Source organism: Solenopsis invicta, chromosome 5 (genome assembly GCF_016802725.1).
Source record: "Solenopsis invicta isolate M01_SB chromosome 5, UNIL_Sinv_3.0, whole genome shotgun sequence".
In the NCBI taxonomy this organism is placed as follows: domain Eukaryota; kingdom Metazoa; phylum Arthropoda; class Insecta; order Hymenoptera; family Formicidae; genus Solenopsis; species Solenopsis invicta.
The window spans coordinates 10,135,609-10,157,149 of record NC_052668.1 but is presented as its reverse complement, the minus strand read 5'-3'; the positions used below and the strand labels follow the sequence as shown (position 1 = coordinate 10,157,149).

Here is a 21,541-nt window from a genome sequence, read left to right as displayed (position 1 = left end):
CAAAAAATTTAATAGCGTTCTATCTTCTTTCTTTATTTACTTTATTTTCATTGCATTATTAATTAATAAGTGATTATAGTGTTGATGAACACATCTTAATAGTAACAGAGCCAGTTTGTTTTGTACATATCTACATTTGTTTGTAAGCAGCGAGATTTGACAAAAACTGCATTTCATCAAGAAGATTTCCGTAAAAGAGTGACTTTGCAGAATATTGACGAGATATCGAATTCGCGATATTCTTTCCTGAACTTGTAACTCTTCCTTCTTCTTTCATGCGTTATTAATCTTTATATTGTTTAAATGACTAATGAAGAGATTACTAACAAATGTCGAACTATTTGTCTCGGCCTCCTTCCTAATTCTTTCTATTACTTTCTATCGCTGTCGATTTTCGCTCCGATGCTGTACACTTTGTGTACTGATGCCGTAGGGAACAGAACGCTTTGTGACGTGTGCCAATCAAAAACGTACCGCAAGCAGATGCGCCACAAGGAGCACAGGACCGCGGAACATGCACAGGCGGCTGAACACCTCGATGGTACAACAGATCAAAGCAAGATCAAAATTTATTGATGTCCTGATCTTCCTTACTTTCTACGTTTTCCTCTTTTTCTTTCTTTTTTCTCTTTTTCTACCTCTCTGTAATTATAGTTTATGTTTCAGTTATCTCGATTGCAGATTTATTCCTAGCACATGCACAAAACACACGAAGAAAAAGAAATCAGTTATCAAATATTTGATGTGTCAGTTTTATTTGTTGATTAGTTGATATTAAAGTAAAATCAAACTTATCCTATTAATAAATTTGTTTATAAAAACACAGAAGAAAAATAGGTTACTATTTTTAATATTTTTACATTTTATCGTTATAATCAAACTCCTTATTTCAATGGCAGAAGGACAATTAATTTACTTACTATAAAAAATTTGACACAACTAAGTTTAGTAAATAAAATTGACACTCTTAACAATTTTTTTTACTATCAGTATAATAAATGATGATACTCTTATAAAATATATTATAGAGGTTTTTCTCCGTGTACAATCACGTGTGATTTATCGGTTACACAATACACATAAGCTTCGCCGAATTCCGGAAAAGCTTTGAAAAGTAATGTGTACCGTCGTAGTGCATGCGCTTCGTAAGGATAATTAAAAGAACACTGATGATTAACGGGATAATTTTGTGTGCCTTAAATACGTAATTCATAAATATTGAAATAAATACATTTTTCTGTTTAATAAAAATATTGGAATACTCTCTTTTAATTATCAGTGTCAATTCCTTAATCATTCTTATTTTATAGCTAATAGAGATAATTGTGAATGTAGAATCGCTATTTTCCAGGTCAAACATATGTAGGATGCTTTCTCCAAAGAAACAATGTATTCCTCTCTTTTTCTTTCTATGTTTTTCTAATATTCTTTATGTATAATTACATAGCTACACAGGTGCATATGCACGAGAGCAAAGCATGAGACATGAGAACAGAACACGAGCAGCCAAGCATAGTGACCTATACATCCCGATGTAAAATTCTCTTTCGCTTATTCCGTCAATGAGACAGATGCTCTAATATTACTCAGAGTTCAAATATCACACATGTAGATCGTAGACGATTATCGTAGTATTATTCACACTTTGTGTATTTGCCTTGTATTTAGCAGATTCCTTCCTCGAGTAGACCATCGAGTAGACCACTTACATCAACGATATCGATTTGCAATATTTCGTTATTTAGTATCGCCTCTATATTCTTCAAGTAAATTATTCAATTCTTTAAATTTTCATAATTCGATAATAATAGAATCTCTCTTCAGATCCCGACGATTGTGCGCAATGCGTGGCAATACTTGAGGAATTGGAGAATATTGATGATGACTGCGACAGGCATGGCATCACATTTATAAAAACGCAAGTAAGTGGATATCTTAGTGACATATCAGAATTGCTTTTTTATACGTCTTGTTACTTTTGATTAAAAAATTAACATTTTTTATTTGAAGTTTTTATAATTTTCAGTAATAATTTTTTAACACATCAAATATGCAATGACTTTTTTTATATTAAAAAGAATGCAAGTACAAAAATATAATTTTTAAGTAAATAAAATGTTTTTTTTTTGTAGGATTTTAAAGTTGCTGAAGATTATGGGGTGACAGATTTACCAGTATTAGTCTATTTCGAAAATCAAGTACCAAATGTGTTCGAAGGTTTGTAGTTTTGACGATTAATTGCCACAGTAGCGATTTTATTCACAATTATTTGTCTATAGGCGATCTCTCTGTGGAAGAAGAAGTGTTACAATGGTTGATCACACAAAGAACAGAAGATCGGATTGAACTGATCACACGAGGGATGTTAGAAACGTCTGTTGAAGAGACTCAATATTTAGCGGTTTACTTCAGTAAGTTACTATAGATTATCAAGTTACATGATATGATTGTTATTCCAATATAGAAATATAACATCAATGACTGCGTTCAGATGATAAAGAAGTTTTGCAACTGTTGTAAAATATGATCGGTTTTTGCTCTTAGTTTCTCTCGGATATAAATGTATAAACCAATCATATTAAAAAATTTTATAACAGTTGCTTTTTCCACTAAACGCAACCAATGTCTTTGCTTTTTAGCCAAACAAAATTGTCATATATGCGACGAGATTTTAGAGGGCTTAGAAAAGATTGATGACGAATGCGACGTATTTGGGATTCATTTGGTAAAAATTCATGATACACAGTTGGCAAAGCGATATTCGATCAAGACGTTCCCAGCTCTCGTCTATTTTCGAAACGGCAACCCTCTTCTCTTTGAAGGTTCCATTATCTATATCTAAATATACTTGTTTATTTTTTTGATTATATTTTTATTTTATAATACTAAATACAAAATAAGATACTTATCTTCTCTCAATAAATAAGAAAAGTTTATTAATGTTACATGCATAGGGGATCTCCAAAACGAAGAATCCGTCCTTGAGTGGTTGATCGACGATGACAATCGTGAACTAGCCGATGAGATAGAATCTGTCAACGATAGAATGCTAGAGAGACTTCTCGACGAATCTCCTTTCTTAGCCGTTTTCTTTTGTATGTTATAAATAATCGATCTCGCGACATCAAACTCTCATTTTACTAAACATACATTTTTTCAACCAAGCATATTTTTATTTAAATTAATGTTTAACAACATCAAGAACATTAACAAAAACTCTATCAAACTAAAAATATCTATTTGTAACTTATTTAAAATTATGATTTATATTGTAACAATTATGATAAACAAAACCGGCCAACTAACAAGCATGAAGTTTCGTCAAATGTTAAATAATTAATTCACACAATATCTAAAAATATTTTTTAATAAAACTTTTAAAATCAGTTAAACTTACTAATTTTAAAAATTCGAACATTTTGGCTTTACAGAATCTTCCTCAGCAATACATAAAATTAAATATAAAATAAAAGTTAAAATAAGACAAGGACTACTCTAACAAATTAAAAAGTCTAAAAGTATAAATCTAAAGTCAAAATTCTGGAGCTTTACATCCATGTTAAACGACACGTATAAAATAAAATTAAATAAAAAAATAGGACACGGTAAAACACAATAAATCAACAAAAATAAAAGTGGCTCTAAATAATAATATACAGAGTGTTACCGGAATAAACAGCCAAACTTAAAATACGAATTCAGGATCTCAAAACAAACAAAAATATTTCTTAGGACGTATGCTTGCAAACATTTTTTTCAAGAGATATTTACTTTTGAAATTACAAAACTGCAGGAATAAATAATGTTGAAATAATAAAGGTTGAAACAAGTTATATCCTCTTTATTGCTTTACAATAATCAAATTACATTAAATGTAGAGAGAGCGCAGTTTATTGAATTCGAGAAAGGTATATAAAATCATACAAATAAAAATAAACACGAAGATCTAGCTGCGACCGTAGAAGGCTTTCAAGTTTGTGTTGTTACATTAAATGTTTTGTTCAAAATGATGGTCTCCAGCCCGAAAACAAGCATTACATCTATCAATGACACAACGAGTGGCTGACTGATATTGTGCATCCGTAATTTCTTCGCACGCTTGTACAATTCTTTGTTTTAATGATTGAAGAACATTAACAAACATTCTTCACACTTTTTTCTTCAGAATACCCCATACAAAAAATCGAATGGTGTTAAATCCGATGAACGCGGAGGCCAAGCTACAGGTTCAACCCAACCAACCCATTTTCTAGGAAAATAAGTATTAAGCCACTGTCAAGGATTTCTGTCATAGTGAGCAGGACAGCTGTCCAATTGAAACCAGGAATTTATGTTTACTCTCATATTCAAAGGACTGTTTTTCAAAAGGTCATTGTTTAAAAATGCGAGAAATCCATTCGCATTCAAGCTAACCAGCAGAAAAATAGGGTCCAATTAAAATATTGCCCATTATTCCTAACCATACGTTATATTGAAAACCGTATTGAAAATGTTGTTCAGGGATTGCTCGAGGATTCTCATGTGATCAAACATGACTATTTCTTTGATTGAGAATGCCTTGTCTGGTAAATATAGCCTCATTTGTCCACAAAATGTTTTTTGAAAATTGTAAATTGTTATCTGTTTGATTAAAAAACCAATCACAAAATGCTCTTCTGCGTACATATCAGTCAGTAATAAATGATACGTTGAAGATGGTATGAATAACGTACATCGGCTTTAAGTGCCTTTCATATCACTGTGGGAAAATTTCTTAACGCATAACCAGATCTTTGGATACTTGTTAGTGGATTTTGATCAAAATGCTGTAATATGTTGGCTGTTTTTTTGTATTGCAGTGGTGCAAAAACTCCATCGGCCCGAGGAACTATGTTAAATGACTCAGTTTCCTTCAGTCGTTGAAATGTTAAAAAAAATACTGATTGATACGGCAATCTTCTGTTCGGAAATCGCGCGGGCGAGCAGCGTTAGCACTTTTGTTACAAAACCCATATAAATATACCATATCGGCATATTCATTATTAGAATACGTACACGGAATGATTATAAGTTTATTCTACAACAGCATTCAACGAAGCTAACAGCGACGAGCTACAAACTACGAGCTTTGCAAACAAAAAACCTTGAAGCTTCAAAACAAAAAACAAAATATTTCAATTATTCATTCTTGCAGGTCTGTAACTTCAAAAGTAAATATCTCTTGAATAAAGTGTTTGCGAGCATATACCCAGAGGAAAATTTTTGTTTGCTTTGAGTTGTTAAATTCATATTGTTTGGTTGTTTAACCCGTGAGCACTCTGTATACTGAAAGTTATAAAAGTCATAAATAAGAAAAACAGTGAACCAGCATGTAATAAAAATGTATAAAAATATATACAGGGTGTCAGGAAAAGTTTGCCCGTGATCTTCTGGGTTGATAGAGTAAATCAAACTGAGCAGAAAAGTCCTGTACCATTTTTCAAAATTTTTAATAGTTACCGAGATAAAAATTAGTAAAGTCGGCGAATGAGCACGTACTTTTCTTACCCACCGCACGTGGGGACCGCCCATCGGTCGCCAAGCCAGAGGCAGCCACGGCAGGCAGCGCGATGAGGAGGGAGAAGCAATTGTCTACTAGCTAGCAGCGTAAGTTTCCCGCTCTGAGCTGTTTGTTCCCTCGTTCCCTCGCCGCGTCGCCTGCTTCTGGCTAAGCAACCGCTATGCGGTCACCGCGCGCAATGAGTAAAGAAAGTATACGCTCATTCGTCGAATTTACTAATTTTTATTTCGGTAACTATTGCAAATTTTTAAAAATGGTACAAAACTTTTTTACTCAGTTTGACTTGCTCTATTAACTCACAAGATCACGGGCAAACTTTTCCTGACATCTTGTATTATATATTTAAAAAAATACATATAGAATTCGACCGATCTAAACAATTTGGTAAAATTGTAAAAAAGGGGAGCAGCCTCTGACGACCTTGATATATGTTATCAAGAAGAGGGTCCTGACTTACAAAAGGTTTTAAGTAATGTTCACTTTTTATTTAAAAGACATTTACGAATAAAGTTTTATAACTGTTTTAATACTTTTTTACATTATAGGTTACATTTAATTAATATGTACATTATTTAGTGGACATATACAACTCATAATTTGAAAGAAAGCATATCCCTTTGTTATAATCGTACGTTCTTTTAAATAAAAATTCTGTAATGTATGAAATGATATCAGTACAAAATTACCTTTTCAAAAAGAAAAGGTAAAAAAAGCGCCTATGTGTGTTGCGCGCAACTTATTTTGAAATTGTGTAATTTAATAAAAATGATATACGTTTATTAAAAAAAAAATGTGTGAAATCTTTTAAAATGCACCTATTATAAAGAGAATATACTTTTTCTACAAAATTAAAGTAGTCGTTTGTAATTTTATATTTGTAATTTCTTTGAAAAACATTCCTATTCTAACCCAACTGGTAGTATCTTCAATTTTTATACAAAACCCACGTGGTGCTATCTCTGTATTGTTATTGAAAAATCTTCGTATTTTAAAAATTCAAGTGATAGCATCTTTAATTCTCATTGAAAAATTTTATTCTAACCCAAGTAGTATTTCCTTAAATATTGTGTAATTTAATTCAACCTAAATGCATTTTTCCAAAAAATCTTTTAAACAATCAAAATACTATTTTTGTATTTTTATTGAAAAATCTTTCAATTTTAACCCAAGTGGTTGTATTTAATTTTAATAAGTTTCAATGGAATATTTAACATTTAATTTAAAAGATTAAAGAGGAAACGGTACAAAATGAGAAAATTTTATTAAAATAAAAAATTTTTGATGTACAAAAACATGGCGCTGCTAGATAGGAAAAGCAATGAGAAGAATTGAATAATTTCTGTACAAAACCTAATTGCTACTATCTCTGTATTGTCACCGTTTCCTCTTTAATCTTTTAAATTAAATGTTAAATATTCCATTGAAACTTATTAAAATTAAATACAACCACTTGGGTTAAAATTGAAAGATTTTTCAATAAAAATACAAAAATAGTATTTTGATTGTTTAAAAGATTTTTTGGAAAAATGCATTTAGGTTGAATTAAATTACACAATATTTAAGGAAATACTACTTGGGTTAGAATAAAATTTTTCAATGAGAATTAAAGATGCTATCACTTGAATTTTTAAAATACGAAGATTTTTCAATAACAATACAGAGATAGCACCACGTGGGTTTTGTATAAAAATTGAAGATACTACCAGTTGGGTTAGAATAGGAATGTTTTTCAAAGAAATTACAAATATAAAATTACAAACGACTACTTTAATTTTGTAGAAAAAGTATATTCTCTTTATAATAGGTGCATTTTAAAAGATTTCACACATTTTTTTTTTAATAAACGTATATCATTTTTATTAAATTACACAATTTCAAAATAAGTTGCGCGCAACACACATAGGCGCTTTTTTTACCTTTTTTTTTGAAAAGGTAATTTTGTACTGATATCACGCGTTTTGTAGTGTTAAGCAATATGTAATTTCTTTTTTTTTTCTGTAATAAGACACGATTTACACTGTTAATTAGGTTTTAGCGAATCAAATACATACCAATTGGGTTAGAATAGGAAAATTTTTCAATGAAAATATAAAGTACGAAGTAGTACTACTTGGATTTTATAAAATTAAATTAGCATAAAAAATTTTTTCTGTTAAAATACAAAAATAATATCACTTGGGTTTAGAAAAAAAATAAAGATAAAGTGCACGCACACGCATACTTGGTGCTTTTCTTTACCTTTTTTTTGAAAAGGTAATTTTATACTAATATCATGCGTTTTGCAGTGTCAAGCAATTTGTATTTTTTTGTAATAAAAGACATGATTTCAACTTGGCAAAATTGTAAGAAAAAAAAATGGAATAAAATGTAATATTGTAATTCACAAAGGTATATTAAAGTTCAAGATATTACGACATGGGCTGGCATAGTAAGTTTTTCAATTAACACAGAGATAGTACCAGTTGCAGAAAAAAAAAGGTTTTTAGGTGCGCGCACATACACTTGGTGCCTTTTCTTACCTTTTCTTTTTGAAACGGTAATTTTGTACTGATTATTCTTAACCGGGCGGAAAACGGATTGAAGGATTGTTCGCACCGGAATTGCCGTGACGGAATGGTCAGTTGCGTCAGGTGACAACTATTATTCAGGTTAAATGAAGGAGCATGACATGATTGATTGAATATAGCTAATATAATATAATAGCGAACGCCTCTTTGTGTCGAAAATATGTACTGGACAAGAAAATCTTGGCGACGATGACGTTTCTTAAATGTAAAAATTGAGATTTGGACTTTGCATTGCGATATCTCCGTTCGTAGGGCACGGGGAGGAAAAATAAAAACCCTTTTATTATACAAGTCGGGGCTAAGCTATCGTTTGAGACTACTCAGAACTTGATCGGTTCAGCCGTTACTGAGATCTGATAATCTCGCATGCTTGGAACTCGCTGACTCGTGTAAAAGAGGGTCGGTCTGCGACTCGCTTCTCCTACACAGGCGCGAGTCGCGACCGCGCCTCTAGATAATCTCGCGTGCCGTATTGTAGAATATTAGCTGTCATTGCTTTTCATAAGCGTTCGATATTTTGCGTATGAACGCTAGTTTCGGGATGTACAAAATTATGTTACTTTCCATGCGAAGCAAGGTTTACCCCCTTCCCCCCCCCATCCCTGTCTCAGGAGCGAAATAAGGTCTACATATGTGCTGTTCCACATGAGTTTGCGACTTTCCTCCCGAAGCGAGGTCCACCTTACCTTGTAAAGTCGCAAATCCATGTGGAACAGTACATCTGTAGACCTCGTTTTGCTCCCAAGGCAGGGGGGAGGGTAGATCTTGCTTTGCGTAGAAAGTCACAAAACTTCATAAATATTTTTTTAATAAGAAGTGAGCATTACTTAAAATCTTTTGTAAGTCACTCAAGACTTTCCTTTTGATAACATATGTCAAGGTCAAGGTCATCAGAGGTTGCTCCCCTTTTTTGCAGTTTTATCGACAATTTTGTCAAAATCTGGTGTAACGCAAATTTTTTCAAGTTATTCTTTGTTGATGGACGAGAATGTTTTAAAGTTATATCTTTCAGACATCTCAATAATCTTCAATAAAAATATTTAGTTTAAATCAAAGAAGTTACGTAATAAAAATAAGCTAATCGTAAGAATAAAATTGTTAAACAATTTTTAATTTTAAAACATTTAACTCGCGCGTAAAAATACAACAAAAACTAAAAAATAAAAATAATAAACAATCAAGCTGAGCCGCTATACAATCAAAAAAATTTACGATGCTGTTTACTCGTCTATCACGAATGGGGTTCTTCTAAACATATCGTATCAGTCACGTTTTAAATGTGAGTGTGTCAGTGATAAAATAAAGGTAATGTTAGGGGGGACGGTAAACAATAACATTTACTCTTTATGACCATTTATATCGTTAAGAGGATGCTGAAGGGGTGACATTCAAATTCACTCAACGTCGATATTACAGATTCTTTATGTATCAGTGAGAAAAGCTCTATAAAGTCAAAATATTCAAATTTTTAAAATTTATAGTTATATTAATTTTAGAGATCTAATTAAATCCATGTGTTTTTAAATATTGTTTGAATTATTTGTTCTTAGACATAAGATTTCATGCTCGTTAGGCTTGTTTTGCTTATCATAATTATGGTATTTTACTAATACGAGCTTGTTTGTTTATTAATATTATATGATTTATTGTATATTCATTTCTGAAAAAGTTAGTTTTAAAAATGTTCTTTGTTTTTAATAAAAAAAATATAAACTTAATATTAGTTTAAAAGTTTGTAACTCAAGGAAAATGCATTTAATGAGATATTTCTCTATACCTTAATATATGTATAAGCACATACCTCTTTTTTCAGATGACGAAGATTGTCCAGAATGTGATGAAATTATGGAAGCATTAGAGAAAATCGACGGTGAAGCTGATCTTTTCGGTATCGACTTTGTTAAGATTTCCAGTTCAGAAGCAGCTGAAAAATATGGCATTCTCAATGTTCCGTCCCTTGTGTATTTTCGAAAGAAAACACCACTCGTATATGATGGTGATCTCATGCAAGAAGATAAGATCCTGCAATGGCTTACTTCTCAAGATGTGTTTGAAATTAAGAATGAGATCGTGGAAGTTAACAAAAAGATGCTAGACAAATTATTGGACGAGAATGAATTTCTTGCGGTCTTCTTTTGTGAGGAAATAAATTACAAAAATATAAATGGTGTGACTGTTATATGTGATAACAATATTGACTATCGTTATGTTTATCATTTACAGATGAACATGACAGCCAAGAAAGCGAGGAAGTGAACGAGAAACTGGAAGAAATTGATGGCGAAACCGATAATTTGGATATTACATTTATCAAAATGGCAGATTCCAGATACGCTAGGAAATGGGGAGTTACCAAACTTCCAGCAATTGTTTATTTTCGCAAACGATTCCCTAGTATCTACAGAGGTAAACAACTTTGAGAAGATATATTGTAAAAAATAACACTCGTCAAGAAAAAATAGGGAACACTTTCCAGACACTAAAAATTAGGCTGTACTCAAATGGCTGTAACTTGGCGAAAAATCATCGCAGATGAAAAATAAGAAAAGCATTTTAAAGCTTGAAGTTTCAACTTTAACGCTGAATTGATAGATATTTGAAGTTCTTTAAACTTCCTTGCCTTATGCAGTAAAAAGACACACCTTGTTTTGTTCCTTAAAATGTCGTATTTTTGACACTTTGCAGCTCGACAAAAAAATTTTTTCGAACAATTCAAACAAAGCTTCAGAAACTACATTTTGCCTACAGAATGCTTTTTTTTAAATTTCTCTACGATTTTTTTGATCGAGTTAGACAATTTTAAAGCTATACCTGCATTTTTTACAAATGATAATTGTGCTCCGTGAAAAATCATCGTAGACAAAAAATGAAAAAAGCATTTTGAAGCTCGAAGTTTCAGTTTTAACGTGCTATTAATAGTTTTCAAAAATATTTTTAATTTTTTAATGCTATGCTCCAAAAGGATACACTGTTTTTTCTTTAAAATTACGTATTTTTAACAGCCTGTAGCTTAATAAAACAAATTTTTCTCAACAAATGCAATGCAAGTACCATAAAATATGACATTTTTTCTACAAAATGCATTTTTTCAAATTTTCTTACAATTTTTTTAGACCGAGTTACAAAACTTTGAAGAAACACACTTTTTACAGTACATTCTTCCGAAAACTGATATTTACCGCCGAGATTAGCATTACCCAATGTACACCACATAGATATTGCCGGTCAGATTTTTGCACATTGTGTGCGCGCGCGCGCGCGCGCGCGTGTGTGTTTGTGTGTGTGTGTGTGTGTGTGTCACATCAGACATATGGACCCCGCAGTTCGTCTCTTTTGCAGAATTTAATATTTGCACGCAAATTACATATTACTAATTGCAAGTATTTATCCTACACTCACACACACACACACACACACACATGCACGCACGCACCCATCCACACACGCACGCACCCATCCACACACTAAAATTATACACACACAAACATACAACAAACACACAACAAACACACACACACACACACACACACACACACACACACACACACACACACATACACACATGATGTGCAAAAATCTGACCGGCAATCTTCACGTGGTGTATGTACATTGGGTAATGCTAATGTCGGTGATAAACGTCAGTTTTTGGAAAAATGTACTGTAAAAAATTTGTTTCTTCAAAGTCTTGTAACTTAAAAAAAAAAAAAAAAAAATCGTAGGAAAATTTAGAAGAAAAAAAGATTTTGTAGAGAAATATCATACTTTATGGCACTTGCATTGCATTTGTAAAAAAAAATTTTTTTTTATTGAGCTACAGGCTGTCAAAGTTACCTAATTTTATGGAAAAAACAGTATAACTTTTTTGGAGCATAGTACTGAGAAATTGAGAAAATTTTTGAAAATTATTGATAGCACGTTAAAACTGAAACTTCGAGCTTCAAAATGCTTTTTTCATTTTTTTTCTACGATGATTTGTCACGGAGTACAAATATCATTTGTAAAAAATGCAGGTTTAGCTTTAAAATTGCGTAATTCGGTCAAAAAAGTTCGTAAAGAAATTTTAAAAAAAGCATTCTGTAGGCAAATGTTGTAGTTTATGAAGCTTTGTTTGAATTGTTCAAAAAAAATTCTTTTGTCGCAAGCTGCAAAGTGTTAAAAATACGAAATTTTAAGGAACAAAACAAGGTATGCTTTTTTACTGCATAAGACAAGGAAGTGAAAAGAACTTTAAAAATCTGTTGATTCAACGTTAAAGTTGAAACTTCAAGCTTCAAAATGCTTTTTTTATTTTCATCTGCAATGATTTTTTGCCGAGCTACAGCCATTTGAAAATAGCCTAATTTTTAGTGTCTGGAAAGTGTTCCTTATTTTTTGTTGACTAGTGTATATTATTAGGAATCTCTTCTTCAATGCTCTTCATTTACGTTTCAATTGTTCTGCAGGTGATTTGCATAAAGAGTTGGAAATTCTTGAGTGGTTACGTAAGAATAGGTATCGACAGCCGGAACTGAACATCTATATGTACATGCTAATTGCTATTACCATCCTCTTTCTCATGTACACTGGTTTTCTCCTATCGTGTTTCCGCTCGGAGCCGACCGTGCCCGTCACGCATCCCAAACAAGCGTGAATGCACAAATATGTGTGTGTGTATGTGTACTTGTGTGTATGTGTGACAAAGTAAAAAACAGGACTCGTGAACTTTTGCGCCTATGTGTTATCAGGTATGTGTTATTCTTAATACTTTCTCTGATTCCCATAATGATTATGTGAGAATAAGTTCATTCGGAACAAACGATTTAACAGCGTTCTATACGACAAGTAACGATGATCGCTAAAATGGAAAAAAAAAACAAAAGTGTTCTGTCCGCGACCTCGTCGGATCACTGTTAAACGTTAAATAATACTGCGTGAAAGAGAGGAAGAGAATGTGTCTATTGAATTTTGTCGTGGTACTTTGAATCAAAAAGTATGTATCGCGAACTACAAGTTTCATGTCTCTCGAATATTGTAGAGTGCAAGTTCATCAGTCGAGGTGAAAAATAATTTTAATAGACATCAATACTACTACATTCTTCGTCCCAGAAAAAAGATATGAGCGATTAATATATTTATATTATTAAAAGATAATATATAACATGTAATTTTATATAAGGTACCTGAGCCGAATAAGGCCCACGTAACTTCTTTTATTTTATAAAAATTCTATTTATAAGGATATTGACATAAATTAAGTGAAAATAAATTCTTTATTTTAATCACGAAAGTAAAATATATCTTCTATGTATATAAAATATTTGTAAATAAACAAAAAAGATTTTGTTTGAAACTCTGACATCGGGCCTTATTATATGCTTATGAATAGGTATAGTTTTTCGGGGAGAGGGATTCTAGATATTTTCTGAGTATCAAGACTATCAATAATTAAACTGTAAAAAATCGAAAAAATCACACTACTAGTAAACAGCGATCTGATAGACCGGTATGTTTTCGCTAACTTATTATAAGTTTTTATAATCATAAAAATGTATATTTTCAATTATTCTGAATATTTATAAATTGGAAAGTTAAAAAAAGATGTTTTAACGTAAAGGTTAGCAAAAAATCTCATATATGTGATATGTAAGGCTCGGACGTTTGGACACAATCCTGGACTGCGAGCAGAGAACCGCTGCGTACGAGTGAGTTGGGATTAGATCGGATGTAGTCGGCCAGCATCGGGTCTCCTCGAAAAATGTCGTTGTCTCACTTCAAGGAATATCCAACTCACTCGCACGCAGCGGCTCTTCGCACGCAGCTCAAGATCGTGCCCAAACGTCCAGGTTCTAGTGATGTGTTTAAAGTCTACAGAACTTTATCTGCTATATTTCAAAAACAGTCAAAAATAATAAAAAATTACAAAATATGTGTTTTATTTTTTCAAGGGGCTATTTGTTAAGGGGGAGATTAGCCCTCTTACAAGATGTCCTAGGAGAACCTAAATTACAATATTTCAAGTAGAATTCTCCATATTGTAATATATTATTTTTAAAAAACATAAAAAATTGTTAGTATAAAGCGGAGGTTGATCCGTTTGGGAATTTTTCAAAGTCTGAAAAAGACCAATTTTCAAAAAAATCCTATTTCATCATTACTTTAATTCAAAAAATATTAAAAATTCTAAAAGATGGTTGAAGAAAGTTGAATCATATAAAATTTCCTAGCATTAAAATATAAGATTATATCAGTCAATAAGAGTTCAAATTGTGCAAATGAAGACGTAGATAAAGAAATACATGCATGCTCAATACTGTAAAAAAATAACGTAAATGGTACATCCCAGTCTGTGAGACTGTTACAATATTTCAACCGTTTTATATTACACGTTACCAGTGAATGATAATGGGACCACTACAGTGTTTGGTGGGACAGATAGCATATGAAGGTTCTATGAGTTTAAAGCTCCTCTTACGGATGTCAAGGAAAATGATAAGTAAAGTTTTAATAGCGGTATGTAAAACCGACATTATAATTTAAAAGTTTAACTACTCCTCAATTTAATAATATTATGCGTTTGCGCGTATTTCGGCACCATGCAATAACTGAGTTTCAAGTTTACCGAATATGCGACAGCTTGCATAAGCCAGAGATTGTGAAAATTATTATTCATTATTAACAATAAGATTCAATGTAGCCGATGTAAACCATCTCATTTTATTTGATTTATGAATATAATAAGGCCCGAATTCAAAATAAATTAAAAATAACAAAGGAACTAAACATTCTTCTAAATCAGTTTTAAAATTATTATTAATCATAAAAATGAAATTCCTACTTAAAATTAAGAGTTTACTCACAAAATATCACAATTATCCTTAATTTTGTCTTTAATTAATCTTTCAATTTATGGAAATTTTTAGCTATTTAGGTACAATTTTAGCTTTTTATAAGTTAGCCGCATTGAAAGTTATAATCCTCTGGTGCCTCATATGTAACGAACAAGTCATCATAACGATGGCCATGTAACTGGACTTTCTTTATTGAGAATATGTCATTTCTAAAAAATATATTTATTCTAAAAATCAATATATACTCTCTAAATCACAATCAGTGTATTATTCATTAAAAGAAAGTGAATAGTCAAACAGTAGTTTCAGTGCTATACTTCTAACTATATTAATCAGTGATATACGAGGTGTGTTCAAAAAGTATCGCGAATTTTGAATTTTCGCGGGTTACGTATATTCGAATTTCGATCTTTTTGTGGCGTTATGTTGGTACTCATGTCTCTCACTTATGCCGACAAGCTCGGCCATTTTGAATGTTCACTTAATTGTTGACAGCTGCTTTGCTTGCACGTGTTTTGGATCGTCTTCGATTTTTACCTATTCAAAAAAATGGATCAAAGAACCTGTATCAAATTTTGTGTGAAAAACGAAATTAAGTGCGCGGATGCATTCCGAATGTTGACTGTGGCATACGGAGAAGCTACCTTGGACCGAAGCAACGTTTATCGGTGGTACAAAATGTTCTCAGAAGGCCGAGAAGATGTGAACGACGAAGAGCGTGCCGGACGCCCGAGCACTTCAACAACAGACGAAAAAATTAATGAAGTGGAGAAAATGGTATTGGCCAATCGTCGAATCACCGTTAGAGAAGTTGCTGAGGACCTAAACATATCGATTGGCTCGTGCCATTCGATTTTTATCAATGATTTGGGCATGAGACGGGTCGCCGCAAAATTCGTACCAAAATTGCTCAATTGCGACCAAAAACAGCATCGCATGAACATTGCTAATGAGATGTTGGACTCTGTCCGCGACGACCCAAATTTGCTCCAGAGGGTCATAACTGGTGACGAATCGTGGGTTTATGGTTATGACGTGGAAACCAAAGCTCAATCATCTCAATGGAAGCTGCCGCACGAACCAAGACCGAAAAAAGCGCGCCAAGTTCGGTCGAATGTGAAAGTTTTGTTGACAGTTTTCTTCGATTGCAGGGGCGTGGTGCATCATGAGTTCTTGCCACAGGGTAGAACGGTCAATAAGGAATATTACCTGCAAGTTATGCGCAATTTGCGCGAAGCAATCCGCCAGAAACGCCCGGATTTGTGGAAGAACAAAAATTGGCTTTTGCACCACGATAACACCCCTGCTCACACATCGTTGCTTGTGCGCGACTTTTTGGCCAAAAACAACACACTAATGATGCCGCAGCCACCGTATTCCCCAGATCTGGCCCCCTGTGACTTTTTCTTGTTCCCTAAACTGAAGAGGCCCATGAAAGGACGACGTTACGCTACGCTTGACGAGATAAAGACGGCATCGAAGGAGGAGCTGAACAAGATAAAAAAAAATGATTTTTTGAAGTGCTTCGAAGATTGGAAAAACCGTTGGCACAAGTGTATAATATCTCATGGGGATTACTTTGAAGGGGACAAAATAGATATTCATGAATAAATAAATAATTTTTGAAAAAACACAAAATTCGCAATACTTTTTGAACACACCTCGTATGTACTGTCTTTCTGTGATAATAAATTGATTCAAGTCAGCGAAAGTATCTCTCTTCTTAATCGAAATCACTAAAAGGCAGTGAATAATCATTGATGATCACAATTATAAGTATGGTACTGCAAATTAATAAAATTGTACTGATTCCTATTAGTATGTTCGGTACTTTTTATAGTTAGAAAGTTGAATAATATTGTAATATGTTATAATAAATAACGTATACTTAATAAAAAATTGCTGAGAATTTTTATAAAAACGGTATATATGTATGTATGTGTGTGTGTGTGTGTGTGTGAGCGCGCGTGTGCGTGTGCGCGCGCGCGCGCGCGCGCGTGTGTGTGTGTGTGTGTGTGTATTCACTTTGTCACAGTTTTTGTTGAATTAAAGACTCAGCAAACAGAACTCAGCAAACAAGAAATAACAGGAAAATATTAAAAATTACTTATTGAAGCGATGTTAAATCAAGTTTTTGAACTTTTGGAATCAATTTTCTATCCATAATTTGTTTGAATCAGTAAGTACAAATCGGCCATTTGCTTTACGTATTTTATTGAATGACCACCGAAATGGAATTACTACCAATCAGTTTGCATCCATAATCGTGGATTGGCCTTTTGATTTTTTGGAAGTTCTACAATAAGTCGCAAACACGGCGTCGCATCGGTTGCAAAGGATGGCAACTACTAATTACAAGCTATTTCTCGTTGAAATAGACAGTTGCGGTTGCCAAATAAAAGTTGCCCGTTTTGACATCAAAGTTTGCTATGTAAGATAAGTCAGCTTAAATCAATGTATTACCTTCTCGTTGAAAAACACTCAACATTCGAGGGCATACGTAATGCTTTTACTACTTCTCCGCTGAAATTGGCAAAGCACATTAACGAGTGATGTTTTCGAACGCAGTCTGAATCCGACAAAATACCTCCTACGTACCAATCATGTAACTTTTTCTCTAAGACGGAAAATGAAAAGTGAAATTTTTAACCATTAAAGTAAAATTTTTCACTTTTTACCTTTCTAATTTAGGAAAAAAGTTATATGATCGATAACCTGATTTGAAAATTAATATTCAAATGCATATATAAAATCTGTTATTCTCCTCTATCTACTCAAGTCCACAATTTTGTAAGTAACTATAACTTTACGGATTTATATTTTTATTTCTGAATATACTTAAATTTATGCTGGAGTTGTCTGTATATACGTAAATAATTTGAATAAACAAATATTTTATTAAAGACATAAATTGAAAAATTCTCTTACAGAATAAATCCTCTTACAGGCAATAATGAATGGTGCAGACTACAATTTGATATAAAAAACGAAAAAAATTATAAAATTATAAAAATTATAAAAATATAATTTTGTTAGTCAACATTTGCATAGAAATTATAAAAGTTATAAAAATATAGTTTTATTAGTCAACATTTGCATAGAGTTTTAAGACTTTATACGTTTAAAATAAGCATGGTGCATCCTCGGAATTACAACAAAGAACAATACTATGCTATTAGAATGAGCCTACACGCTACAATAAAAGAGAAATTTTTTTTTTATTTTATATGTAAATTGACGTGCCTAATCAGTTTGAAGAGTAACAGAGTAGTAATTGTGGATCGTGATACTTGAGAGATTTTGCATCAGATGGCGCTGAAGTTGAAGACAAGAACAGATAATATTTCAACAGTGCGTTTGACAAAAAAAGCGTTTATTTACCTCATAGACATAAGATACCTAGCCCAAGCCATTAAGAAGTGTGGATAATGTTCGGATAGAAAAGGACGCACTGTGTCTGGGACAAGTGAAACTTGATTGAACACGTAACGATTGGACACAACACAATTGAAAACATAATATTGGATACGTAACAATTGGAAATCGCACGATTGGAAACCGCACGATTGGATACCGCACAATTGGATACCGCATGATTGAAAACCTAATCTCGTCGTTACGATAACATTCACACACACACACATACGCGCGCGCGCGCGCGCACACACACACACACACACACACGGAAGGGGGTGCAAGGGGGTGAGCCTAGGGTCCACTCCCTCCCGCACCTACCCTTCTTAGTCTTTTTCTACCAAGATTACGTATCCAATCGGGATACTCCCTTTGGGACCATCTGTTCTCTCGCTCTCTCTCTCTCTCTCTCTCTCTCTCTCTCTCTCCAAGACAAGACGTCTTGGATCCAAATCAGTCTGCTTATTTGAAGGGCGCATCCACTCAAACGGCCTTGATCAAATTTCTGGACGATGTCCGCCAAGCGGCAGATTCTAGAAGAGTCACAGTGTGCGTCTTCTTTGATTTTATAAAGACGTTTGACTATGTCTGCCATCACACATTAATAGTGAAATTGAGGAATATAGGCTTTTCGTATTCCTCATTACGCTGGGTTTGTGCCTATCTTTTTCTTAGGAAACCAGCAGTTAGAGATCCAATCACGCGTGGGTTGTCAGAGGTCAGAAGCATCACTTCGGGAGTACCACAGGGCTCTGTTCTGGGGCTTTTGCTGTTTGTTCTTTATCTCTTGGATTTCAGGGACATTTTAAAAGCCTGCAATTATAGTTTTTATGCGGATGATCTGCTTATATACTTTCACGCAGAGCCTCGATATTTGCACAACAGCATACCTTTAGTCAACGAAGATATCAGGAGCATCACAGACTGGGCCACTAATAATTATCTTATACTAAACCCTTCCAAAACCACAGCAATGGTAATGGGTACAGCCAGGTACGTGAATAACCTTGCCCTGAACGAGCCCTGCGTAAGGGTTAACAACTCTGACATACCATTTGTGGACTCAGTTAATTATCTTAGACTGACTATTTCTAACAACTTATCGTGGGAGAAATAGGCAATGAGGACAACGTCTAGAATATAAGCTTCGCTACATCAATTGAAGTTACGCAAAAATCTCTTGCCTATCTCCCTCAGGGAAAGGTTGGTAAGAACGTTAATTTTTCCAATTCTGGACTACTGTTCAGTTGCCCTTACGGACATTTCTCAAGAGCAGAATCTCAGGCTGCAGAGGACCTTGAATGCCTGTGTTAGGTTCATCTACCAGGCAAGGAGGGACGAACATATCACCCCTTATTTTGATAAACTAGGATGGTTAAAGACTCATTCCAGGAGAAGTTACTTAATAGGGAGCCTCACTTTTCGTATAATGCGTACAAAAAAACCTACTGCAATCTACAAGGGTTATACTTACAAAAGCGACGTGATAGTCCGCAACACAAGGGCCGCGAGTGACGTGTTAATCGTGCCGTACTATAGAACCGAGTTACGAGGTGTGTTCAAAAAGTATCGCGAATTTTGAATTTTCGCGGGTTACGTATATTCGAATTTCGATCTTTTTGTGGCGTTATGTTGGTACTCATGTCTCTCACTTATGCCGACAAGCTCGGCCATTTTGAATGTTCACTTAATTGTTGACAGCTGCTTTGCTTGCACGTGTTTTGGATCGTCTTCGATTTTTACCTATTCAAAAAAATGGATCAAAGAACCTGTATCAAATTTTGTGTGAAAAACGAAATTAAGTGCGCGGATGCATTCCGAATGTTGACTGTGGCATACGGAGAAGCTACCTTGGACCGAAGCAACGTTTATCGGTGGTACAAAATGTTCTCAGAAGGCCGAGAAGATGTGAACGACGAAGAGCGTGCCGGACGCCCGAGCACTTCAACAACAGACGAAAAAATTAATGAAGTGGAGAAAATGGTATTGGCCAATCGTCGAATCACCGTTAGAGAAGTTGCTGAGGACCTAAACATATCGATTGGCTCGTGCCATTCGATTTTTATCAATGATTTGGGCATGAGACGGGTCGCCGCGAAATTCGTACCAAAATTGCTCAATTGCGACCAAAAACAGCATCGCATGAACATTGCTAATGAGATGTTGGACTCTGTCCGCGACGACCCAAATTTGCTCCAGAGGGTCATAACTGGTGACGAATCGTGGGTTTATGGTTATGACGTGGAAACCAAAGCTCAATCATCTCAATGGAAGCTGCCGCACGAACCAAGACCGAAAAAAGCGCGCCAAGTTCGGTCGAATGTGAAAGTTTTGCTGACAGTTTTCTTCGATTGCAGGGGCGTGGTGCATCATGAGTTCTTGCCACAGGGTAGAACGGTCAATAAGGAATATTACCTGCAAGTTATGCGCAATTTGCGCGAAGCAATCCGCCAGAAACGCCCGGATTTGTGGAAGAACAAAAATTGGCTTTTGCACCACGATAACGCCCCTGCTCACACATCGTTACTTGTGCGCGACTTTTTGGCCAAAAACAACACACTAATGATGCCGCAGCCACCGTATTCCCCAGATCTGGCCCCCTGTGACTTTTTCTTGTTCCCTAAACTGAAGAGGCCCATGAAAGGACGACGTTACGCTACGCTTGACGAGATAAAGACGGCATCGAAGGAGGAGCTGAACAAGATAAAAAAAAATGATTTTTTGAAGTGCTTCGAAGATTGGAAAAACCGTTGGCACAAGTGTATAATATCTCATGGGGATTACTTTGAAGGGAACAAAATAGATATTCATGAATAAATAAATAATTTTTGAAAAGACACAAAATTCGCGATACTTTTTGAACACACCTCGTATATAGGAAGTCTTTTAGGTGCGCTTCCATCGAGTTATGGAACAGCCTCCCATCTGACATTAGATGTGCCAAATCGCTAGACATCTTTAAATCTGGACTTTATGATTTCCTGTTCGGAACGAACCGTTGATAGGCCGAAATCTGCTTTGCCTCCGATCCGAATAATCAAAACATCGGTCTCGATACAGCGACTGACTAATTTTTCTAGTCCATATTTATATTAATTTCCATTTATATTAATTACTAATTTTTAATATTTTTTTAAAAATATTTTCTTAATTTCAGATTATATTATAACTGTATATTAGTATCTATATTTCTG

At 34.0% G+C, this 21,541-nt stretch overlaps 1 protein-coding gene across 2 annotated transcripts in view; it reads left to right on the top strand.

Moving 5' to 3' along the window:
* LOC105198599 overlaps window positions 1–14,860 on the top strand; it is a 95,172-nt gene extending 80,312 nt beyond the window's left edge. For both annotated transcript variants that reach the window (XM_011165361.3, XM_011165362.3), the window contains 8 exons: window positions 1,825–1,922; window positions 2,133–2,217; window positions 2,280–2,411; window positions 2,640–2,822; window positions 2,955–3,095; window positions 9,920–10,243; window positions 10,330–10,512; window positions 12,549–14,860. In XM_011165361.3, coding sequence (XP_011163663.1) covers window positions 1,825–1,922; window positions 2,133–2,217; window positions 2,280–2,411; window positions 2,640–2,822; window positions 2,955–3,095; window positions 9,920–10,243; window positions 10,330–10,512; window positions 12,549–12,736 — 1,334 coding nt within the window. In that variant the 3' untranslated portion in view covers window positions 12,737–14,860. The remainder of the gene's footprint in view (window positions 1–1,824; window positions 1,923–2,132; window positions 2,218–2,279; window positions 2,412–2,639; window positions 2,823–2,954; window positions 3,096–9,919; window positions 10,244–10,329; window positions 10,513–12,548) is intronic.
* Window positions 14,861–21,541: the final 6,681 nt, after the last annotated feature.